Genomic DNA, 25,471 nt, shown 5'->3' with positions numbered 1-25,471 from the left:
AATTGAACAGACATGGACAGACAGGCAACCTGAAAACATAATGCCTCCAGCTGTGGCGATCACTGTCGTGGAGGCATAAAAATACTTGTATTTTTCAGCCTCAACTTCATTCAGTTGCAGTATTAGATATTTGAAGTCTTTTATAAACTGAACTACAGCATGGTCTGACATCTGTGGCTTTGTCCTGAAAGGCCCTGGCATCATTAAGGCATGTATTTAGGACATCTGTAGAGGGATTTGGTCTGCTTTGAGAACATCAGGGGACGTGGTCACCTGCAGGTGTCTTGCCTGCCTTTGCTTTTTGATTGGCCATTTAATGTCCTCTTTTGGGTTCCTGCCAAAGTTGATGTTAAGGTCTGGGTCTGCTTCTACAATATCAGGGATTATTTGTGGACAGATCTATTAAGAGATCAGTTGTTTGGCAAATGTTGTTCTTGTTGCATCCTGACAGTGGTTTTCAGCAGGTTTGTGTTCTCTGTCATCTTTGATTTTGTTCAGTTTGTTTTGATTTGTTTTCTTTCTTCAGTATTCATTCTCATTTATTGGTCTCAAATCCTAAAATCATCTTTGCAGCCTCCAAATGATCATACAGTTGAATCAACACTTCTCTTAAACTGTTTGACCAAAAAACTGAGCATTATCACTGTTATGAAGGATTTATTGCAGGTCTGTTCTATTAGTTTTTCCTAGGTGTACCTAATAAACTGCCAACTCTGGGTGTATATATAGAGAAACAGTGTAGGTGTGGCAGGTTTCCAGACACCATCATCACTACATCAGTATTAGTTCCCAGACAGTATTAGCTTTGGACTGATCATACATTTACACTTCCCGTTAACCCAGATTTCACAGCACAGCAGCGACAACAAGCACATTAAGCAGCACAATGAATCAAATGCACCAGGAAACCTGGATGATGTGTGAACTGTTGATTGCAGCAGCCATATTGTAATGGTACTGTGAGTACAGACATTATTTACAGCCATTATTGACATCAGCAGAAATAAGGTGACGCTCTCTAATTTACAAAAAGACTCTGATTCACTCCTAGAAAAGATCTCCAGAAATGTTTGCGGACAACCAACCAAACAGCTCCGTCAAAAGAGTCGTTTCTTCCATTGTCAAATATGTTACATCCATAGTTGTGGGAAATTCAGGTGTTTGTACAACAGGAACTTGATCTTATGCAATAAATAGTATCAAAATAAGTGAGAGGTATAACATTTGTTCAGTATCTTTAAGCTCAGAACAAGTCTGAGATGTGAACCTCTGCTTACTTCCCATCTTTGTATAACAACTGCATGTTTTACCTGCTAAAAATTTGAACATTGCAGCTGGCACTCATCACATAAATGGATGATAAGGACTCTAGAAATGAACTTTTCATGCACACTTGGTGTAAACTGATTGGTGAATCTAGCCAAGACAGATTTGAAAAGGACCGTTTTTGATCAGCTTAAGGTGAAGGCTGTCCTTCTCGCGTCATCCATTTCTTTCCTTTATTTATGATTTATGATTTATTTTCCCTGGGTTTTTTTTTCCTGCTCTGTCTTCTCAGGGACTTGAGCAATGAGCTGGTCATGAATATTTGGGGCTGGACAGCTGGCTCACGTGTTGGGCGCACACACTTGCTCTTGTACGCCTTGTGTTGCCGCCTCCGAGGCTGTCCCTGAGAAGTGATTGCTACGGTGCCAGCACAACACAAAACCCTTGAAATATTTAAACATCAGATCATTACTGCATTTATCATGCAATTATACACCCTCATTTCATTTCGGTTGTTTGTGCGTGAACACGGATTGATTTTCAGTGTTTCTGGATATACAGTATGTACAAACAAGTAGATGGTGTGAAAGTGCGAACACTGCAGCTTGTGTGTGCATGTAATGATGGTCTGAACAAAGCTGTGTGTTTTTGTGCGTGTGTCTGTGTGTGTTCACAGCTGCCGTGTCTTGGACATGGTCCTGGAACACCATCATTTGTTCTCCCCTCCCTGCAGCTCAGATCAATACAAATGCAGGGATAACTCAGTGTTGAGCATGTTGCTGCAGTGTGGGGAAACCAGTTAAAGATAACAGGGGCGTAGTTGACTTCTGTAGGGCCACTCCTGTGCATGAGATTACATAAGAAGCTTGGTTATAATTATTATTATTTGTTTAATTTGTTTCCAAACATCCAAATTTTTAATGACTGAAAAAGCTCTGATTACATAATTGTTTTTACATTTTCTGCTCTGTAAGTTTACCGTTTCATTTTCCTTAACTTCATTGCCATTTTGTCACTGTGAACCGGTCTGACCTTTCTAATCTGATTGCCTATTTATTTTCATTGTTATATTTCTGCAAACCCTGCACAGTGTGTGCAAGAACCCCAGGAGTGTACTGTTCCTGATCGTGAAACCTCATCAGACACCAGCAATTCAGAGTTGCTTAAATTACGTTCCTTGGGCCATCCTAATTGGTGAATCAGTTGTAGAGACACAGATAACCCTGATTACCTTTTCTGCTTGATTTTGTTTTTAAATATATATTTATATATTGATTTTATTTTATTTTTTTCCAAAATGCACCTACTTAACTCTGCTTGGAGGAGCTCATCCTATATGCTGAAGTATATGTCTGTATTATTGTCAGTAGTTTTTAAAACAAATCCTATGTAAAATCTTTTTTTCTTTGTTTGTTTTTTTTAATTACATGACACTTCTTACCTATTCCCTCTCCTCTTCAGGAGATCCAGCAGCAGCAGATAGTTAAGGAGCCCTACGGACTCAATCTGGCTAAATTTCCTGCAGAAAAAGACCTACTCATTTATGAAAGGTAATGGACACAAGGCTGGCACATACGGTACACGCATACATCAATATCAGTTTTAAGGCACACACGCTTTACAGTGATTGACCAACATGTACAGGACTTTATTGTCTTTTAGGTTAGGACATTTAAGTGACTACTATCAATAATGTCATATCAATCAGATATCACTCCACAATATGTTTCTAAAGGGTGAGAAAAGTAACAGCATTTGTATTATCACATATCTAACGTGATAATACAGTAATGTGTTTTTTGTAAATCGTGTTTCAAGAATATAAAGTTCATAGAAGCGTTTAAGATAATGTAATGAATTTGGTGCAAAGAATTATTGTTGTTTGTGAAGAATGAACAGGAAGTCAGAATGGTATCATCCACTCCATGTTTCCGTGCATTAAAGTGTGTTGTATGGGCTGCATAATATGCTGTGAGCCAGATAAAGTAACACACACAATTTTGGGTAAATCTGGGTAAATGTTATACTTTGCAACTGGAGCTGGCCTCTGTTTTTGATTGTTTGCTGGGCATTCAGCTCTCAGTATACTGTATGTCTAGCATGTTTTATTCAGCGGCACATTGAAGCAAACATCTGCAAATGGAAGAGCTCCAGCCTTCTTTTCTGACTGCCTCGGCCCATTGAAGTGGTCTCGAGGAAAATGCTTTCTTTTTATTATTGAAAATGCACCCAGTGAGGCGAGGGGGGGGAGCAGTCAGTGTTAGCAGCCCCCTCAGGGTGATCTCAGTCGTTTTGCAAAAGGGACATTGTCAACTCTACCCTACTGTGTGCCACACACTTCTGCCCTCACTGCTCTTTGTCCATCTCACTTCTTCCTGTACCTGAATTTCATTTTCTGTCTGTCACTTCTATTTCATTCTGTCCTTTCTCCCTGTTGATGAGCTACAATGAAAAGCTCTGAAATTGAACATAACCATCTGTTCTTGGGTATCAACTGAACATTTGATACAGTATGTTTTAATGACATTTTAATAGTTTTTTTTTTTTTTTTATTTTCCCACACAGCCATCCTAAACCCTGTGAAGGGCCCAGTCTGTTTCTGTAGCTAATGTGTGTTCATGTCTTTAAGGCAAAAGAAAATCATTTTTTTCTTTCTTATCTGATGAATTATTTTGGGCTCGTGCAAAAATTGCAGTTTTGACAACTGCTTAAACTTCTTGGAGCAAAAATTCCTGGCAGCTCAGAGATTTACAGGTCAATGCAGCAGCATTAAATTGATTTAGTCAAGGCATCTTTTTCAATAAAACCATAAAAGATGCACTTTTATTGACCTGAGATGCCTCTGTTTGATACCAATTGATTGTTCTTTGAATTGTTTCAGGAATTGACTTTAAAAAAAATCCAAATTACCATAAAGAATGTTCATTTCGTCCCCAATGCAGTGGTCCATAATGAGACTGAAACAACATTCATTATTGAGGCTGGAAGTTGGAAGAGCTCCAAGGATGTTAGTTGCAGCCTGAGCTCTGCTAATCAGTGTATTAATATTAACAATCATAAGCAAGAGCCAGAGGGGAATGCTCAGCTATTGCACATTGTTTTGTCTTTGCGAAAGAGAAATGAACTGCAGGGAAATTTGATGATGATGTGCACTGAACATTAGAGATCTCACTGGACATGTTTAGCTCATCTCAGAGTATTTTTTACAGGGGAGCAGACATAAAGAACCTGAAATTTAAAAGGTACTTTAGAGTTTAATGACAGTGTTGTTCATAAATAGTATAGACATGATGAAGATGACAGAAAATAGTGGCAGAGACAGCTTGCTTGGAGTATTGGCTTAATTTTTAAGTGTTTTTCATTTTGTTTTATTTCTCCCCTGCAGGTTTGTGCATCTAGGCGAGAACCAGCACAAAGTGGAGAGAACTGAACACATAGATCTGGAAAACATCATCTGCTTGTGAGTAAAACATGTAATTACGTTAACACAAACTCAGAGCATAACATATGTACGTAAACTCAGTCATCTTTAATCACGCAGTGTTGAGAGTTGCATTGCAATATTGGTTTGTTGTTGTAATCCGGCCCTTTTAAATAGCACTCAGCATTTCCAGCAGCCTTCAGTGAATGCAGTTGCTCCCTCTCAGTAGTCTCTAGGGAGACGTCTAGCTGTACACTGTTTAATCTCTTGTAACCAACCGCTCGTTCTTTCTTGTCTTCCTTCCTCTTTCCCAGTCCCTCTACCCACTGCCTTCCTGCTCAGTGCAGCCATGATCCAGTGGGTCATAGACTGTTGTTGTTTTGTTTTGTTTTTTTCTCCTCAGCCAGATACAATTTCTCTTTGTCTTGTTTTCTTTTTCTCTCTCCAGCTCTCTCACACACACTCGCACTCACAGACAGCATTTCAGTGACAAAACTCCTCATCAAGATTCCTCTTTATATGTATTCTTTTGAATTAATTCTCCCACTCATCGCTCATTTCTTGTTTTCTCTTTCACATGTTGTCTATTTTGCTAATGTTGCACCGCTGGGACTTGAATCATACAGGCTCCAGTGTTTTTATTTAATTATATAAAGGAGATTAGATGGTGAGGAGGAAACAGATGCTGCAGCGAGACTCAGCGGCAGCCCGTGTTCGCTGGTGGAAAAAGTACTCAGATTGTTTAAGTAAAAGTAGAAATATCACACTTTAAAAATACTGTTACAAGTAAAAGTCCTGCACTCAAATCGTTACTTAAGTAAAAGTACAAAAGTATTAACATAAAATAACAAAGTACTAAAAGTGTTATTATTGGAGTATAATTATTTTTCACAGAGCGAAGCTAGCTGTTTCACCCCGTTGACAGGCTTTGTGCTAAGCTAAGCTAATCCGCTGCCAACTGCTGGTTTATATTTCTGAGGCTGTTATCTTCTCATCTCATCAATATTTTAATGCAGTTGATAGACTCCAGGGAAGTCAGACTTGGCCTAATTGTCTGATCTAGTGCATTGCAGAATAAAATACTGAACACCATATTAACACACATTAAAGGGAATGCAAGATAATCCTAAATTGTAGTTATACATTTCACAATAAAAGCTGCAGACAAAACACTCAGTTGTCCACCTTTTTACATCTCAGTAATACCTGAGTGCAAAGAAAGAAAGGCAGTAAAATATTTGTAAAGTATTGTTTCCGCTCTTCATTATTCCTTCAGCAGGGATATTCTAGTACACGTGAACAGAACAAGGACAGCCCTTTAAACTCCACACGAGATGAAGCAACAGATGTTGTGGAACTGACATATTTACAGGATGAAAACACGGTGATCCACGTGGCAGTTTTTCCTCATCCTGTGCAGCACTTGAAGGTTTTTCATAGCCAGCCATTTGTTAGAAGGCCCTGAGAGGGAGAAAGGCTGAAGACTGCAGAGTTAAAATAGAAGATAAACACTGGAAAAGAGGTAAAGTCAATGAAAATAGGATTTAATCAGGCAGAAATGTTGTGACACAAAACCCTCCATGAGAAAACATGAAAAAACAATAATACAGAAGGTGATGTCCTTGGATTTGCAAGTCATTTATCCCTCCAACAAGATTCATTTTCATTCATAGCATGTTAAAATATATTATATGGAAAACTATTTTTAACTTTATCCTATATGGAAGAAGCTATCCACTTGATGCCAGGGTCAGCTTTAGCATCTAGACAAGATTCTACAAAGCTGACTCGGTTGTGGAAATAAAAGCAGTATGAATAATGTGGCAGATTCCTGTTCCTCCTTAAATTACAATGAGCTTTCAAACCATAGATCCAGATTAATGGGCACTTAGGACTGACTAAAAAAGGTCACTTACTTTATTTGAAGTTTTCATCTGTAATAAAGTGTCTTCCCTATTATGTCTAGCATAAATCAAATATTCTAATATAGCAGTAAATTCAGAAACATATATAAATATTGTATGTGTTTAGTTCAACTTACAATTTTTAAACATGAAATAGTTTTCGCCATTTTGTTTGTTTTTGTTGTGGTGTCAAAACATGAACATCTGTAACTAAACAAACAATGGCGCTCACTGATATGTAGTTGACATGGTTTCAATGAATTAGTAGCGCCCAACTGGAAAATTAGCATCACATGAAGATTAGCATGTTTATCTCAGTGAAACAACTCCTGAATAACTATTTGCCCTCCATTTGGATGGAATTCTGGATTCAGTCTGTCCAGAAGCACAAACATAATAAATAATGTGTTGATCTCCCTTTTGGCCCTGGTCGTGTGCCTATGGTTCATAATTCATCTCACTGCTTTCGTGATCTACCAGAGCCGTGGTTGTGGCTTTGGCACAGCCAGTCATCAAGGAGGTGCACTTATAATGCAGCCTTGCGTCTGAGCAGCTTCTCACTGGGGCCTCAGCTGCTGTTAAACTGGCTGACTGAGCGGTTGACCCGACAGGCATGCAGTTGATAATCCACCCTGAACATGACGAGACATGCGTTAGAGTCTAGTTTCCGTGAAAAGATGAGTAATTCTGCTGTAAATGCGCCCGTCTCTGCCGTCCTCATGTTGCTTCCATTAGCACTTCTCTTAACCTACTCTCTGCAGCAAATTTTCACTAAGATGTCAGTTTGTTCTAGAACATTTTTCTTATCCTTGATGTATTTTGGTTCATCTAGTGACAATTATAGCTACAGTAGTAACATTTTTCTCTGGTGTGAAAATTACACTTGCTCTTCTACCATCATGTGAGTTTAAAATAATTTTGACATCTCTCTTTTTATCTTGTTCCCTCCCCTTCAGAAAACCTGTGTCCTGCTTCCCAGAGGACAGCATCTACGCCGTGTCTCCTCCGCAGGTCGATAGAGACAGCCGCGATGTGTTTGAGAGCCATGTGATGACAGGGCAGGGCCAGGTGAGGGCGCTGTGCAGGGACGACATGTTGATGTACAGGGAGTATGTCAAGAACAGGTACATGTGACACAGTCGACATGGACTGGATCTTTTATTTTTATTTTTTATTCATTCAGATATGCCTCTACATGCTGTTTATTTGTTCTTTGTCTTATTTTAATTGCAACTCTTTTAGGAAAGTTTAACTATATGGACATAACAAACATGTAAACTGATGTATAGTAAATAGTTTTGACTCCTGAATAGTTTGAATCTTAATTGTTGGGACCATTAGTGTAATGGTCGGCCCAAAGACTGGAATCTGTCTCTTATGCTTGGAGCTGTGATTTTCTTTCACTGTGCGCTTTAATAAAAGTTGAATGTTTTTTTTTCATCTGCGGACAAAACTCCACTCCCACCTTGATGCTGTTACCTTGGGATCCATGTAACTCTATTCTTTTTTTTAGTTTACAACACTGCACAGTGCTTTTGTTTTGTTTTGTGTGGATGTATATCTGAGATGTCAACTGATTATCGTGTAAAGTAAACATTTATTTATTAACATGGTGTGGCACATTCAATTGCTTTTCCCTGTAAGGAGTTTTTACACTTTTTTTTAATATGCAAACATTTTTCTAATTCCTTTTCCAGCCATTATGCACCTTGTTTGCTTTTGTCCTGTCGATCACACTTTCTCCTTCTCTCGCCTCTCTCACACTCCTTTAGTACTCAGCTTTCAACCACAGGTGTCAAAAAATGTGAACAATGATGAAGACCATTTTTCCAGTAGTACAATTCAGTCAGCATACAGACTGAACACTGGTCTCTGCATCAGTGCCTCGTGAGCCCCGAGGAGGAAGGGGAGCAGACCAGGGGTGCTAGAGCATGGAGAACGGCAGGGGAATTAAAAAAAATAATAATAATTTTCAACTGTATTTAAATTCAAATTAAGAGAAAATGTGGTCACCCCATCATTCATTTTCAAAGCCTTTAGTGCTATAATTATAACTGGAGTGTTTGGGAGATAGTAATGGTGCGCTTACAGATACATAGTACAATGCTGTGTTGACACACATCACCCAACGTGAAGACAGCCTGACTCAGGAAACCTTTTATAGCTTTCTACTGTATATTGTTACTTGGCACTAGAAACGAAGATACTGTAGATCGATTCACCTGCTCTGCTTTTGATTTAACTTGGGAGGCTTTCTGGTGTTTCATGAAATAGTAGAAAAAAGGAGTAGCAAGTACTGTATGAACGGATTCCAGCCTGACATCTCTTCAATCTAGTAAATTAAAGGTCATACACAAGGCTTGTTTTCTTGAAAGTGGTTTTCTCAACAACTGTCTTCTACTCTAATTACTCTAGTCCCTGGAAGTTCTTACAGTGCACATAACATCTACAAGGACAACTAACTTTTTCACTGTATTCTTCCAGCATAACACATACAGTACAGGTTTACATCATGTCATGTAGCAAGAAAACTGAAAAAATGTTTTTTATTTTACATCCAAATGCCTGTAGTGCAACCCCAGGTTACCTAAGAAATGTTTGACTAGTGCAAACCATTTATGGGTGAGTTGCGACAGGGTATCTTAACCTCTTGCTTTCTAATTGGTTAGTAATGCTCATTCAGAAATGTAAACAAAGGTCTGTGACCTACCAGATGTCTGGCTTTGTTGATTGTAGCCTAATATAGATATTATGGGGGTTAATTATTAAAGACCTTAGATCCCAGAGATACACTAGATTTGAATCAGTTGCTCCAAAATAAAAAAATAAAAAAAACATAGTCCTAAATTTTAACTCCCCATGTGAAGGTCTGAATACACTGCCAATGATTTTAAATCAGGAGGAGGAAAACTAAACAACTTATTGAAATCTAACCTCGTTTTTGTCTAAAAGCAATCAAACTTAAAGATCAATCAATCCGAGGATTATCAGAATATTTCTTAAAATACCACAATCTGTCCCAAAAACAACACCGAGGACATGAGCACAGTGTCCTCAGCAGTGGCCCTGTTGGTATACGTCAAACAAAAACAAGCTCGGTCAGACAGCAGAATCACTTTTAGAGAGCTGTGGGTTTGATTTTTCCATCTTAAGAAGCTATGTGTTATCAAGCCCAATCTTTATTTTTCCATTTTAAGACATCTCTCCTGATCCAACACCTGCACCTGTTCAGTTTATTAACACAGTGTTATTCCTTTCAGTTGGCTCACTGGAAATTAGCAAGTTTTTAGCAAATGTATGTAACATAACATCAAGGTCATGATGACATCTGCAGAATATTGCAGCAGGTCAGACATACAGTATTCATCAAATTATGTGACTGTTCCTTTGGTGAGTGGTCTACTCACTTTGTTTTCCATGACCAGTAATGCAGGAGTAAAGTGTGTGAGCGTCCTTGACTGAATACAGCTCCTTTTTTTTGTAAGAAGTAGGTCACAGTCAGGTTTGTGAGTCGATTGAGCTGCTGCAGTGTCTGTGTGATGTCTCCGTTCAGCTCTCTCAGACACATTTGATCTACCTTCACTTTTCTCCTTCCACTAGATATTTTTCCCTTGACTGGTTGAACCATAACTAAAATCTTTGCTATATTTTGGTATTTCATTTTTTTTTTCAAGCTCCCTCATTTATGACCCTTTTTTTTTTTTAAAAATCTAATTGGGTAAATATCTCTAGATGGGTATTCTAACGTTCGGGGGTGAGTGACTGTGCCTGTGTGTTTGTATACGAGCATGTGAGAGCATGTGTGCACACTTACGAAGAGTGCTGCTGTCTGTGTTTGCAGGCAGGGGGGCTGTTTTGAAGGGAAAAGCAGCCTTTTATGTAAGGCCCTGTTTTTCTCTTGTTTTTATGTTCCTAATGGCAGGTGTCTTGTTACACTGAAACCTCTCGGCACACATGGGTATGGATGAATAAATGCAGCTTGTCGCTGATATTTTTGGGCATCTGTTATTGCTAAAAGAAAAAAAGGTGTCTAAAGTTGTTGGTTGGTGGGGGGGGGGGGGGCACGTCTATTTTTGGTGAAAAATTCAATTCGTTAAGTCCATCATAGAGAAAGAACCAAAATCATTTTGAAACGTATTTTTGGTCCTTTGTGTCGCCGGGTATCTGCCTAGTTCTTTGATATGAGTCACTAGGCACTTCATGTGACCGCTTAGCTTATGAATGAAAACAACCCCCTCTCCAGTCCTCAGTCCGCTGACAAAAGGTGGCCAAACAGCTGTTGCCTAGAAACCAGAACTGGTCACCATATTGCTATGCTGCTCTCAGTCTCCTTTACATCCCCTTGTCTCCCAACATTTCATCCATTGTTATGTGACATTTAATTATTGAAGACATAAGTTCAACATTATTGCATTCTAGTTCAAAACACTAATGATTTTTAAAAGTATAGATAATAAATCTGTAAAGCCATTGCTGTGTGGAGGCCTTGTTTCATTGTGTGCATCAATCAGAGAATTCTGAAAATCCCATCTGCCATGTCTCCATTGGTTGTAGCAGAAGATATTAGATGTAAGAGTATTGCATGAACAGCCTTAACTTGGTATACTAAGTCACATGTCAGCCCAGTGTACACCGGGTTGTGGTGTGTGTCTAAGATACTGTATCTTGTTGCAGGTATGCAGAAAGCAAAGTGCTTAGTGACCAGTCGAACTGAGCAGGGTGTGTTTCTGGACACTTGATGGTGACTTGCTCCGGAAACACACAGCATGCTGAACTGAGGAGTTTAATCTACCATCTCCGCTGTTAGAGTTGTGCATACTGTTGAGGATTGTTAAACTAACCGTTGTCCAGAGTACGTTAGCTTGTCAGCCATTTTGTTGTTTTGTTTGCTCTCTTTCTCTTCATTCCTACTGTTTGTCACTTTCACTTTTTTGATTACCACGCTACAAACACTAGACCATTTGACTCCTTAAGCACAAGCATAACAGTAAACATTAATAAGCACTGCAGTCCAATCAGGTGAGTCATTCTTTAATGATAGGTGCACCTGTGCTTTTCGGCTGAGAGGTCTGTAGCACTATTTGATGCTAATTAATAATCACTGAAACATTTGGTATATCAGCAACAACAGCTCAGCTAATAATCGTTCCAGTTTACATCAATAGGAAAAATTAACTGGCAAAACTTCACTGCAAGTCTCCCTATTTAGTATTTATAAGCAAAAACCTACACTGTGATACATTATAATGAAGTTATAAGCTGATATTAGTGTGCATTCGTGTATTTTTAGCAGCTGTAATAAACAGTTGTAGTCATAAAATATGGATTTGAGAGGTTATAATTTTTTTACAAATACTGTACATGAACTAAAACGGACATGTCCTTGCTCACAACTAATGCATTGTGTGTTATAAACCAATGTCAGTATTTGTTTGGGGTAACAAAACTAGCTTAATAAATAATAGCACTAACTTTCTAATAATAAGTAGTGCTTGTGTTTACACTTTATTCCCGGTTTTCACGATGCTTATCACCTGGGGACTTGTGTGTTGGCAAGTTCACCAGCTCTTCAAGTGGTGCCTGAAGTTTGCCTGAAATAAAATTCATCATGTTTCAGGAGAGAGGTGTGCTGGGTTAGATGAGGCTGGTAAGAACCTGTAGTTTCATTTTCTTACTGAGAAAGCGCTGAAATATGTAGGAGCTTTGATGCCAGAGAGAGAGAGAGAGAGAGAGCCTGGCATCGTCTCTCTCTTACTTTTTATACAGTGACGTCACTCGTATTTAAAGCTCTCCTCGCGCGTCTCTGGTCGGTCCCCTGTCGTCGTCCTCTTCCTCCTCCTCGCGGTCGCCTTCCTCACAGAGCTGGACACCGGCCAGTGCTTCACACCACCCCTGCCCTGGGTGTCTGTGCCATGCGTGGGAAGCACAACAAAATCAAGGGCTTCACTTGAGAGGGTCCACACGAGCGAGAAACTGTGGGCAGCCGTTGCATCGTTTTTATTTATTTGTTGCTTTAAAAGTTCCCTTCGGACGAGAGTCAGCGATTTCAGCGAGAATCTCAACTCGTAGCGTTTTGTCACGGAGGTGGGTATTCTAAACTTTTAACAAATCGTCTTCCAGATAGGACAGTCACTGAAAAAAAAATGCTTAAAAGATTTACATTACTTTAAATTGTTCCTCCAAAATAGGGAAGTGATAGTCATAAGAATGAACTCCTTCGGATAATACTGTAGCCTAGTAATCCTATAGTGTGACGTAGAAGAATAATACAGAGCAGTTGTTGGATTTCTTAGTGGATAAAAAACCTAAAACTATTATTTAGCACCACTAAACCCCGTAGGTCCTTATGGAAGTATTAAAATAATTTGAGAACGAAATGAGGAAAGTGATGTGCGGTTGGTGTTGCTGTGCTTTCAGCACCGTGGACAGCTCCTGCTTCTTTTACAACTTTGAACAGGAAAATCCACCTTAAAACTGGATGTACGTTATTTTTGGTTAGCAACTCTAATCTTCGAACTAGAGAATTAAAAGGCATCTGTTTTATATGATATCGCATGAGTTTTATTTTAATGAACAGTTTCATTTGTGAAAAACCACAAGAAAGTGTCTTAGGACTTGTTCACTGTTTGCTCACTATAGAGCAGCTATAGTAGGTGACTTCATCAATACATAATGATTCTGTATTCACAAATTAAAACAGACTTTTACAGTGGGTACTATAGAAATGGCCAAAAAAGAAAAAACGTTTTAGGGTGAATTCTCTAACTGTTGACTTGTACAACAGATTGTCTGCAAATGACTCTGGAGGGAGCTTGAAAATGCTTAGCTCTCATTGAAGATACCAAATTGTATCAGGATTGGTAAATTATTTGCTTTAGTTTTTTGTGAAATTTAGGGTTGTGCACTTGTTTAAGTAAGTAGGTAGTTTCACTGCTAGGCAATGGCATCAGATACTTTGCTCAGTAGCTGTTACTCAACATACTGACACCCTCATCAAAAAGAGAAATTACCTTCACATTATCATTAATAAACCAATCCACTTGCTCTTCTGCCCACAGGACAGAAGGACAACAGTGTGGAGATATGAATGAGTCGCTAGTGGTGAATGACTCTTCTGTGACTCCTGTGGGTGGAGAAGCTCTCACATGGCTTGAGGTTGAGACACCAGAGCACAATGGCAGCCTGGAGTTCTCTACTGCCCCGTTAGGTTTCCCTGTCAACCCATGGGACATTATGCTCTGTATGTCTGGCACTGTCATTGCCTGTGAAAATGCCATAGTGGTAGCAATCATCTTCTACACACCAACACTAAGGACTCCCATGTTTGTGTTGATTGGGAGCCTGGCCATGGCGGACTTGCTGGCTGGCATGGGATTAATCCTGAATTTCGTTTTTCAATACGTGATCTCCTCTGAGACTATCAGCCTAATCACTGTAGGATTCCTGGTGGCCTCCTTCACTGCCTCCATCAGCAGCCTCTTGGCTATAACAGTTGACCGGTACTTCTCCCTCTACAACGCCCTGACATACTTCTCAGAGAAGACGCTGCAGTACGTACACCTGATGTTACTGGGGACCTGGGGGGTGTCTCTGTTTCTGGGCCTTCTGCCAGTGCTTGGCTGGAACTGCCTGGACGAGCCAGCCTCCTGCAGCATTGTCCGCCCGTTGACCCGCAGCAACATCATGCTCCTTGCCACCTCCTTCTTTGCCATCTTTGTTCTCATGCTCACCCTCTATTTCAAAATCTGCAAGATTGTGTGTCACCATGCCCACCAGATCGCCCTGCAGCAGCACTTTTTTGCCACTTCGCATTATGTTGCCACTAAGAAGGGCGTCTCCACTCTCGCCATCATCTTGGGGACATTTGGCGCCAGCTGGTTGCCCTTTGCCATCTACTGCCTTGTCGGCGAGAGAGAGTATCCATCAGTGTACACCTATGCTACACTGCTGCCAGCCACCTACAACTCCATGATCAACCCCATCATCTACGCCTACAGAAATGCAGAGATCCAGCGCTCCATCTACATGCTTCTGTGTGGCTGCTTCCAGGCCGACGGGACCTACCGGTCCAGGTCACCAAGTGAAGTTTAAAAAGGTGCTAGAGCTCTTTTTGTCTGTGTGAGAAAATAGAGCAAAAAGACAAACCGTCCCATGATCATCGACAATCCGCTTACAGCTGAAAGTGAATGCTTTACAAACACAAATGGGGTGTTATGCTAGAAATGTCTCTCATGTATACTGTATCTGCACTTTAATGTCTCAACACAAGTTTAGGATGAGAATTTGGAAATGCTGTGAACAAGAAACTTCAGTTTAAAAGAAAACAAAACCTGTGAATGTACTTAACCGAGAAAAGGACTAGAAAATCTTGCACTTTATTCAATGTTTTTGAAACGCCAAAGCAGTATTGTACAGCCCATATTCTGTTTAAATGTTTGAACCTGTGAGTACTGTGTGCCATTTTTCTATTTTGTATTGTATTGTCTTTGATGTACATTTTCTACAAGAAGAATAAAGGGATATAATCCAGCTCACGTGTTTTTACTGTGGTGTGTTTCTTCGAAGGGGTCCTTGTGTTACACCTGACTTGTTTATTTTACATCCTCTTCAGTTTGTTCCAGTCTCTTCCTTCAGAGCGCAGGTGGGTCTGTTTGAAGAGACTAATGGCACATTGACCCGGTAAAATGGCTTCAATTTACACCTAGACACATGCGAATCCTGTTTGCTATGTGTGTGTGTGTGTGTGTGTGTGTGTGTGTGCGGCAGAGAAAGACGCCTCCAGGGAGATACCGTAGATGTGTGAAAACATGTGCCATGTGGTCAAGTATGCTTAGCAACTTTAATTACTTCTACTTTCATAATAAACATGAAATGAAACCTACAATAATACAGGATGTAGAAGTCTAATGATCACTTTTTGCAGTTTATTATCTCTACAGCACTTTATTAGCTTTGGTATGTGGTTGTGTTAAGATACAATACAGTCAAAGTGCTGGAAATGAGAATGTTTCTTAGACTGTTGTGTTATTGTCTATTGTTTCATCAACAGCTACAATTATGATTCTGGAGTAATTCAGCCATAGGCACGTTTGTGTGCCTGTGACAGAGCAAGGAGAGAGGTGATAATAAGTCCGTCTGTTCTCCCTGTCATCTGTGCTGTAATGATTCCAAATGAACCTGGCAGCCAGAAATAGAGCCGTTTATCTGCCAGGCTGTTTAAACATGTAGTGGTTGAGGACATTGGAGTGCCACACAGGAAGAAGGATAAATGTCTATGTACCTGATGATAGGTAATATGAAATTAAATGTTTGTGAAGGCCTTTGGTTTGGACCATATTTTGGTCCAGGACTACTTAATGATACTGGACCTTCTTTGTTGTTTTCTGCTGGTATAGTCATAGATATGTGGGCTCTTTCCATAATGGCTTTGAACTGGATTTTCTTTTTTCTTTTTTTTTTACTGTTATGGACAACTTTATCCCTCTAGCATCACATTAGATCTCCCAACAACAAAACAGGGGTCACTGTGCTTGCTTTTGGTCGCCCATTAAAGCAGGCAAACACCTGTTTGTACACAGGGGTCCTAAAGGTAACTTCTGACTAAAGGCTCCAGTACACAGTGGGGCTAATTTCTTTAATGTCAAATTCTAATGTGCATTGGAAAGTCTTATTGAATAAAATGTTATTTTTAGAAAATATTTGCACTTAAAGGATAAAGCTATATGTTTCAATTTAGGTTTAGTGGGCCTTTTGCAGTCTGGTTGTATAAAAGGTTCATTTTTCCTTTTTTGACTTTTTTTTTTTTGTTTCCTCTATAATTTTCTTGTTTCTTAACATCACCAGAGCTTGATTTAAGGCATGCTTGACATTTTATGTAATGCACATCTGATGTTTCATAAAGAAAAAGTCGTGTGTCAGAGGTTAATATTAACAACACTGAAATTCACCTGTTGACCTTTATTTGATATTACATCCATTAGACTAAAAAAGGGCTTGTTGCTGTGTTTGAATTATGTAACACATTATCAAGGCAGATCTGAGCAGCTCTCCAGACAATTACCAAAGTACAAAGTCAAACGATTTCCTTATTATTAACATTTAATTACAGTGGTGTACCAAATGCCCTCCATAGCCATTAGCTCGATGAAGGAGGCTTTGGTGTTATGGATTGTGTAATCACACAAATGGTTTGGTTTTTGCTTCCCTCCTGGGTTGTTGTTTCATATTCATATGAAAGTGATATCACAGGAATGTTTGAGATACAGATGGCAAAAGAAAAGAGACAAAAAAAAATCATTTGTGGCATTCATTTTGAATCTGACTCCTCATGGAGAGCGCAGTGGAAAACCTTGGTACTCCCTGCTTGGTAATTACTAGACTCTGGGGTTTGTTATGATGAACACAAACACAAACACAGCCCCAAGCACAGACTTGATCACCTGGAAAAGCTAAGACCAGCCAAATCAGATGCTTAAAATCTGCTTTGCAATAAAAGCTATTGTCATTAGCCTCTGTCTCTTTGCCTGTGGCCTGTTGGTGTGTGTGGGAGAGAAAGTGTGTACATGTTGGCACAGGACTAAACTGTATGAGTATGCATGTTGGTAAGTAGCCGGGCTCCTACCAGGATTCATCATGGGTAACTTACCAGATTGTGAGTGGGTGTACTGCCTATAAGCACTGTGTATGTGCCATCCAAGGTGTGAGGGTGTTTTACCTGAATGTGAGAGACCAGCCCTAATCTTGACCCAGGACACACTAACTCCTCTCCCTTTGCCTTCTCAGAAGCCAAGGTATTATGAGCTTAACACATATTAGACAGCAACACAGTTAGGTTTTAGTTTTGGACTTGCACCACCTAATTTATTTACTTTAGAAGTTAAACAACCCATAAGAAAAGCAGGACGTCACCTCTAAATGAATGGATACTTGCAGTAATAGTTACAGACAGTTAATGCTGTTTTTTAAAACACTGTTTCAGAGTGAATAAAATGTTAGTGTCTACAGATATATTGTAGTAATTGTGACCATATTATTTCAGTGTGGAGTATTCATGCACATAGCTGTCTGAAACCCATGAACATCATCACACACATTTGCAGGTCCTGCAGTATAATGTAAGTGTATCAGCTCTACATTAACATAAATTGATCAAAGTCCTGGTAAAGCATGTGGTATCTGTTCTTATGGTGTCTTGCTGCTTGCTCTCTGTTGTTTTTGTCCCTTACTGCTGCTGGAACACTGGAATTTCCCCACTGTGGGATCAATAAAGTTCTACCTACCTACCTTCCTGAGTCGTAGAGGAGGTGTATCCCTCTTAAATGTTAATATTTTGTGGCTAGAGTTAAACTTGATACCGCACATCACCTAGTTTAAGTTTCTATCAAATGTTGTTTGAGGCACTAGTGCCTATTTTCTCCTTGGAAGATTAACTTTTGCTTGTGGTCACTTGACTGATGATAAACTCAAAACCCAGAATATCTTGTAGGCAAAACATTTGGAGTCATAAAGTAATCCGGTCTTCAAGGTCATAGAGGTTAGTTTGATTTGAAAACAGGAGGCACATGCTGTGCCATTAACCATAAGAGAATGTAACTTGCAAAACTAATGAATAATATGTTTACCTTTCTTTTTCTTTTTTTTTTTTTTACAAAAAAAAAACAAAGCATGAGAATATGTATTATTTGCAGCCTAGATTATATCACTTGTATGTCACTTTGATTCAACAACCCTCCTAGAATCAACATTTTGTACTAATGCACTGGTGTCTGCAGCCCTTCATTTCATGGACTCCCTTAGAGCACGTTCTTGATGACGATGATACTCATGACAGCCAAAGTTGGAGTCAAGTCAGTGCTGGGGAATGAGTGCCTGTGGGACAAATACAGTACGTATATGCAACAAGAACCAGGCCAAGTGTAGGTGCCATGAGGATACAAAGCGCACATATACTCATGGTGCTGTAGAAAATGTGGTATTTCTAGACCTGGATGAATAATTCTGAATATGAAAAGACTTCCTGATACATTTAAACTCTTGTTCAGTCACATTATCATGTGACCTGTCAGCCCTGTAGAGGACATAATTATATTGCCAGGTGAATGGCGCCCGCTTCATAACGTCCACTGAATGTCACAGTAATACAGTATTTGCACCAGGTGGTGAATGGGCAGGAGTCAACAGGAGGTTAGTGTCTATCTGTATCTGTGACAGCTTTGTTGTTTCTCACATTGTATAAGGTGTAAAAGAGGCGGGGAGGGAAGGCAACTCAACGGTTTTAATTTGTTATGTTTCACTAAAAGAGATGACTGTTTAGATTTGTTGTCAGAAAACCTGCCTGTGCAGGTAGACGTTTAGGAGAAAATCACGCTAGGAAGCAGCCAATTAAAAATTGAATACTTTAATTTGGAACTTTTTTTACCCTACGTATCCTCCATATCTGCAACTAGATCAAATTGATGAAAACTTTATCTAAGCATGCTGGGGGCTCTGCTATGCTTGGAAATGATTTTTTTTAAACAGGTTCATTACAGCTCAGACAAGGAAAGTATCATGCTGAATGAAATGTCCGTATTACATTGCTAGGTGAAACAGGTCACTTTAACCTGCAAGATAATATGAAGGTTAAGATGGAAAAATAAAAGTCCTGAAGCTGAACATGTTGGTTCCCATTTACTCACACCTTCATATAGCTCCCTCATCTGATACTAATCTCCCACACTCGCACCCAACCTACAACCCCAGTCAGGACAGTATAGATTAGTGTAACCTCCATAACCCGGCAGCTCAGTTCTTAAGAGCCACTTCTGTAACAAATTAACTCTCATTGTCAATTACTTGACAGGAGAAGCTCCTATTTACTTATTAAGTGGATATTCATCTGACTGCAGAAATGATGATTAATGTAGAAATTAGGTGGGGAGCGGATTAATTCAGCCGTGACCAGGCTAAGGACTCAGGAATATGATTTGCATTAGAATCAGGGCATCATGACTTAATGAAGGCACTGAGGAGACCTTTGATTTCTTTACTATTAGCGGCTTTTAACGCTGAATAGTTCAGTGGAATAAGATACTTTTATAAATGTACCACATGAGGTGGCTGCATAAAAAGCAATTATGTAAATGTTGAAAGAGCATGTGATTTAAATCCTAAAATATAGATGTACTCAGCAAAAAGAATGTGTCATGGTTTTACCTACCAAATTTGTAAGACAGCTACAGTTACTTTGCAGAGATTTTAACAAAACATTAGTTTATAAAATGAATGAAACTACCCAGCTCTACATCTGCCTCGATAAACTACAAGAGTAAAACACCACTTACACAATAAAACATTATTAATAATCACACAATAACATAATTTAGATGCACATTTTACTTTTAGCATTTCTCTGCCGAGTTAAAGCTAAAACCTTCATGATATAATCTGGTTCAAGTGAAGGGTCAGGATCCGAAGAGATGACCAAACTGTAAAACTTACATAATGACATCTGACCTGAGGGCTGACACTGAACCTCCACCTGCACTAGGTGAGCCCAAACATCCTTTAGCTTAGGAACCAAAAGATTCAAAGTGACATCTGGCATTTTGGTGCTCAGACAGGCTAATTCTAATTATATATTTTTATGTAAGTCATGTACTTTTGTAACCGGAGGCCTCTAAACTCATTGTGTCATGAATGCAAAGCTGCATACAGTGTTGGTAATTGTATATATGGAAGCAAAAGGACTGTTAGTTGTTTTTTTTGTTTGTTTGTTTAAGAGAAATACCCTAAAAAGTCTCAAACTAGAGCGCTAAACAGCAGTGTCACCTCTCAAAATATTTAAATTAATTAGTGAATTTGTTACTTTTCATCTTTTAAAGGCTCATTTTCAAACTGTTTTAACTGAACAATAATATCAACCACACCATGAACATGAATACTGGAACTTCTCTGTCCATAACTATCATTTAAATCCCTCAGTGTTGCATAATGAGCTTGTTTACGCTTGTTTTATCTGGGCATGAGAGAATGAGTGTGTGTAGGTGTGACGTGAACTGTGTTGGCGATAATAGAGCGTGTAGGAGGGAGGACACACAAACAGTTATTTGCTGAGCTGTCAATGCATTTCACTCAATTTCCCACCGCAAAGAAACATATCTGTTGTAAAACTAAAGAATCTGAACAGGTTTTAGATTAGATGGAAAAAGTGTTCTAACAATATGTAACAAGAAAATTGGTAACAATACAATTGCAAATTCCTCCAAACTTAGGTTAACCCTGAATGGGAACATGGTTAACAAGGATAAAATGATTCTAGTGCATGAATTGTAAAGAACCATTATAGACAAATCCATAATCAATATCTGTAATGTTCCTGTGTTGTTTTTTAATACTCTCAGAATAGAGATGTCCTCAGACTGCCCTCTAGTGCCACTCCGACACCATGACTCCTCTTTATCCGTTCCAGCAATGAACTTCCTGGTCAGAACACATCTTTTCACCCACTGAATACAAACCAAATAGTGTTGTCCCATAACATGTTACAATGGCTCCATATTTGTTGTTCTAATTTGATGCTTTCAAACTAGAATCACAAGTTTTTGAAATGTAATGCAGATAATAATCCAATAAACTTCAAGTAGCATCAAAAACATGCTTCCAAAATGAATTTTAAGCATTTAATATACTCAAGAAAAACACAAAAAAGACCAAACAGGACAAACCAAATTCTGGTATCTTCATTTTACTTTATTGTATTAAAACAAATACATTTGTGGACATGTTTGGCACCTTTAAGTCCATGTTAAAAGATGTGTAATGGGATCAGCAGTGTCATGAAAAAAAGTGAGAGAACTGTGATCTATTTAAATATACTGACAGAAAAATCAATAAAGATGGAAGTACAGGCTACTATTAAGTGTTCAAACATGGTTAAAAGACTAATTTTACAGTTGACCGGTCTGTTGTGGGGTTCTAGACTGCAAGATAAAACCAGTTTGAGGATCAGATGAAATTAAGAAAATGAGAATACTGCCACCTGGAGGCAGACCTGAAATATTTCATCAGAACAGCTCTAGCTGCTGTACACAGTCCTGGCCTAGTCTTTCATTTCATGGCAACACTGTCCTCAGCTATGTTGCTCCTTTAACAGCAGTCGGTCCTTTTTAAGATGCTGTATGGTATCAGGAATCCTCTTCATTGTAGAAGAACAAGTAGTAGAATACAGCGCTGATAGTAAGCAGAGCGACTGATAACAGCATGTTCCGCCGATTCTCTCCTCTTAAGGTCTCCAGCTCCTTGTCTGACAAAGAAAAATAAGTTTGGTGTGAAGATAATATTGTGTGGTACTGACAGCCGTCAATCAAATGTGAAAGTGCATGTGGAATCCTGCTTCTTCCATTGATGTGTGGCAGTATAGCAGACCAAATCTACGGTGACCCAGATGTATGCATACATACTGTAACCTGTCCCTTTCCATAACCTTCTGTTTTAAATATGAATTCCTGTTTTGTGTATCGATATAAATGTGAATATTGTGGGTACATGCACAGTGATCTGCTCTTCATGTGAATTCACATGACACACATTTATTATTTACCATAAAAACTGGCTTGTGCTTAAACAGGCATGTAATTAAGTAATTAACAGAGCATGATAGCACATTTGCAGCTTTTAGCAATAATAAGTTATTGGTGATCCTAGACCTGGTATTACCTGGTACTGGATCAAAATTGAATTTTGTGGTATCTACCACTCACAAGTAGCATTAAGCAATACACATCTGTGCAAAAAAAAAAAAAAAAAGAAGTCTAAAGCTACAAATAAGCATTTTAAACATATGAGCTCACCAAACTTTTGTATCCTTTCATTCATGATTGCCACTTCATCTTCTAGTTCCTGTCTGTGGAGCAGAAAGGATGTGACAAAGATAAACTGATCAGTTAAGATAAGCCGCAAAGTGAGGAAGTCATTAGTTAGGTTTTAAGTAAGAGACTGAAGGATAGGTACCCAGCTTGTCAATCTGTCTTATATCAGCCATTACAACAATAAACATGTTTGTGAGTGCTGTGATCATGCATCCTGTTCATACTAGTCATTAAAATAAAATCCCTTCCCAGTGTGCTTTAACTGTCGGTGACTAAACCCACAGCCCTCAACTCCCTGCAAAAATGTATTCCTGTCTTTAGTTTAAGCTAATATGAAGCTTCAGCTGTGCAAGGGAGACGAATCAAACTTCCATAAACAGGTGCTGTTAGTGTAAAATTATCTCAGGACAGTGATTTCTTGTTCCTTGCCTTGCTGCAGTGGAAAAAGAGTGAGTCATTAAAAAGACAGATTTTGGTACACACACAAAAGATGGAAACCTTGGAAGATGCTCACTGGATTGATCTATCATGGCCTGCTGAAGCCTCATATCAACTTCAGCTAAACTTATTAAAACAATGAGCTCAGTCAGTTATATGGTTTCCTGATTATTGTTCCAAGACTGGTTTGAAAATTATGAATCTATCCTTTAACAACTAGTCCTTTTGGCTGCCCCAGTCTGCATCACCTCTCCTTCTCAGAGAGCTTTCCCTTCCTCCTCCTGAATTCCGCCCTCTCCAGGTTGTCTTGGCACCGTGTCCGCCGCTCCTCCACACGGTCAATCTGCTGACAAGTTATTTAGTACAACCAGGTGAGATACAACTAGCTTAGGTTAGATAAATGCAATGCCAACCAGCAAAGCGGTCAGACAGTTCAGCGAATGAATGAAGTTACAGTACTTAGCAACCGCTAGCTACCTATGCCTTCTAACCTCTCACCTCAGTGGCAACACTGATTTTCTCTCGTCTTTTGTCTTTCGATTTAGCCATTTTTGACAGAAAACCTGGTCGAGATGCAACTTAGGTTAAGCTGTAACAGTGCGGAAGTGTTCTTCTTCTTCATAATGTTTATTGCTCCCTTCTGACACGTCAGTCCTCAGTGTTTTTGCTGCCCTCTATCTGTGACAAGTAACATTGCACCATTTGTCTCCCAGAGCGCGGAGTCTGTTCCCCTCAGTGCTCACCTGCCAAACACAGATAGGCGAGGAGAGTTGTTGTTGACCGCTCCTAATCGGTTATTTGACCCGAGAGGACAGGATTTAATCGAAGAAAAGAGTCTGTTCTTTCTACCGTCCTCTTCCCTTTCTGTAAAAATGTCTTTTTTTATTAAGCTTACCGTCCTCTTCCCTTTCTGTAAAAATGCCTCTTTTTATTAAGCGGGACCAAATATTTGCGCATCAGGTACATCTAAGCTAGTTACTCTTGAATTAAGTTATTGAATTAAGAATGACATATATAACTGAGGTATTAAATCTTGTAGACTATAGCTGCTTTTGCAAGTAGCTTTATCTAGTAATGTGAGACTCTCATATAATAGCCTACCTGGAGTATTTGTAACCTAGCCCACTGGAGACATGTTTCACTGTGTTTTCAGAGTAAAGAAGAACGACAAGTGGAGCTGGAGACATTTAAGCTGCTTCATTTAAGACTTGCTGAGGTAAGACGATTTTGCCATTCATTATTTAGCTACAGGCTTAAAGATATAGCCCGTGGGAAGTCCTCCTCATTAATTTCTACCCTGTTCTATTTATATTTATTCCCGAATGTCTTTGGTGTGAATGACTTTTATCTGAATGAAATGCTGTTAGACCTGTATGTGAATATCTTTTTTTGGTGGCGAGGGATCACATTATTCTTTCTGTGCTCTTCATTTCAGTTCATGTCATCTAGAAATGAAGGCTCCCACTGTTAGATTACCCACAGACTGCACTGTGCACACAGTTGGCACACTGTCTGATAAAGACACCAAATGGCAGATGATGAGTGATTTCATCTACTTGCTTTGCTAATTGGATGTCCCCCAGGACACATGTTTCAGCTTTTTAGTTGCATGGCCACTTAATCGAAAGCTGTGTGTGTCTCTGTTAAATTATTGCTCAGGGCTAACATTCAAGCACATACCCATTTGGATGTTTGTAGGCAATAACATTAATACGTTATTGACAACAGCTGTGTTTTTCCTGCTATGACAACTAAAATACCTGCTGTGAGACAGATCTGTTATACAGTATAGTCTGTAATTATTGTACAAAAAATGAATGTAGCTAGTTTTCAGGTGGGCAGCCTTGTATTCACTTGCTTTGCAGCAGTTTTCGCTTTAACTGTTCATTATATTGCGTTCCTATAGAACAGGTTAGTAGTCCCTGATAATTCAAGACAGGATGTTATGATGTTGTAACTGTACAGGTTGTGGGATGAGGGTCTCTCAACAGTTAACGGATTGTAAGACACACTAGAATAAATCATTTATTAGGGAAGGTGGTTGGTCTCTATGTTCTTATCCACTCTAGAGTTGATGAACAAACCAGCTTCGCAAAAACTTGTGCACTGTGTAAAAACAGTTTTGCAGTTAAGCATCACTAAATGGTCATGATAGAGTAAGTAACTGAGTGTGTGAAACCACGGGTTACTGTAAATGTAGCATCTTTACCATTAGGAGTATTTTGTGAGAGGAGAGTTTAGATTTAGTGTTTGACATCATTTTGGTAGTTCTATGGAGCCAGAAAATCCAAACTGGGCTGTCACAGTAGTCGAACAGCTTGAATAATGAAACAAACAAGATGTTTGAGTTTGAAAGGTAAAATCAAACACTGACCTATCCATCCATCCATCCATTTTCCTCTGCTTATCCGGAACCGGGTCGCGGGGGCAGCAGTCTAAGCAAAGATGCCCAGACTTCCCTCTCTCCAGACACTTCCTCCAGCTCCTCCGGGGAAATGCCGAGGCGTTCCCAGGTCAGCTGAGAGACATAGTCCCTCCAGTGTGTCCTGGGTCTTCCCCGGGGCCTCCTCCCGGTGGGACATGCCCGGAGCACC

The 25,471-nt window shown here is 39.3% G+C and overlaps 3 protein-coding genes and 1 long non-coding RNA gene across 5 annotated transcripts in view; 3 read left to right on the top strand and 1 right to left on the bottom strand.

The window, feature by feature from the left end:
* Positions 1-8,039, top strand: part of fig4a (FIG4 phosphoinositide 5-phosphatase a) — a 32,638-nt gene extending 24,599 nt beyond the window's left edge. The window contains 3 exon segments of the mRNA XM_020589624.1: positions 2,728-2,816; positions 4,652-4,726; positions 7,548-8,039. Of these exon segments, the coding sequence (XP_020445280.1) occupies positions 2,728-2,816; positions 4,652-4,726; positions 7,548-7,725 (342 nt within the window). The 3' untranslated portion in view covers positions 7,726-8,039.
* A 4,364-nt stretch (positions 8,040-12,403) lies between these two features.
* gpr6 (G protein-coupled receptor 6) lies at positions 12,404-15,165 on the top strand. Its single transcript, XM_020589385.1, has 2 exons — positions 12,404-12,675; positions 13,650-15,165. Exon 2 carries the CDS (start codon positions 13,675-13,677, stop codon positions 14,680-14,682), a length of 1,008 nt encoding a protein of 335 aa, XP_020445041.1. The 5' UTR covers positions 12,404-12,675; positions 13,650-13,674; the 3' UTR covers positions 14,683-15,165.
* A 6,138-nt stretch (positions 15,166-21,303) lies between these two features.
* ccdc167 (coiled-coil domain containing 167) lies at positions 21,304-23,552 on the bottom strand. 2 transcript variants are annotated; one of them, XM_020589312.1, is made up of 4 exons: positions 23,376-23,552; positions 23,126-23,223; positions 22,422-22,474; positions 21,304-21,874 (listed from the first exon to the last, which is right to left on the bottom strand). In XM_020589312.1, exons 1-4 carry the CDS (start codon positions 23,424-23,426, stop codon positions 21,756-21,758), a joined length of 321 nt encoding a protein of 106 aa, XP_020444968.1. In that variant the 5' UTR covers positions 23,427-23,552; the 3' UTR covers positions 21,304-21,755. The 2 variants fall into 2 exon arrangements, with proteins under 2 accessions (XP_020444968.1, XP_020444974.1); XM_020589318.1 differs by having other exon boundaries at positions 23,126-23,220; positions 23,376-23,550.
* A 217-nt stretch (positions 23,553-23,769) lies between these two features.
* The window catches only part of LOC109953850 (uncharacterized), a 4,037-nt gene continuing 2,335 nt past the window's right edge, over positions 23,770-25,471 (top strand). Inside the window, exons 1-2 of the long non-coding RNA XR_002273987.1 lie at positions 23,770-23,837; positions 24,031-24,093. This is a non-coding gene — a long non-coding RNA (uncharacterized LOC109953850). The remainder of the gene's footprint in view (positions 23,838-24,030; positions 24,094-25,471) is intronic.

Source organism: Monopterus albus, unplaced genomic scaffold (assembly GCF_001952655.1).
Source record: "Monopterus albus unplaced genomic scaffold, M_albus_1.0 scaffold9.1, whole genome shotgun sequence".
In the NCBI taxonomy this organism is placed as follows: domain Eukaryota; kingdom Metazoa; phylum Chordata; class Actinopteri; order Synbranchiformes; family Synbranchidae; genus Monopterus; species Monopterus albus.
Note: the sequence above shows the minus strand (reverse complement) of the source record. Positions and strands in the feature narration are given on the sequence as shown.

What these genes read in the sequence shown, in the direction of transcription:
- gpr6 (XM_020589385.1), top strand. Translation starts at nt 13,675, where the DNA reads ATGAATGAGTCGCTAGTGGTGAATGACTCTTCTGTGACTCCTGTGGGT.
- ccdc167 (XM_020589312.1), bottom strand. Translation starts at nt 23,426, where the DNA reads ATGGCTAAATCGAAAGACAAAAGACGAGAGAAAATCAGTGTTGCCACT. An exon ending in AAGCTCTCTGAGAAGGAGAG is followed by an intron (nt 22,475 to 23,125) that starts GTGATGCAGACT and finishes TCTGCTCCACAG; the next exon opens with ACAGGAACTAGAAGATGAAG. An exon ending in TGAAAGGATACAAAAGTTTG is followed by an intron (nt 21,875 to 22,421) that starts GTGAGCTCATAT and finishes TTTCTTTGTCAG; the next exon opens with ACAAGGAGCTGGAGACCTTA.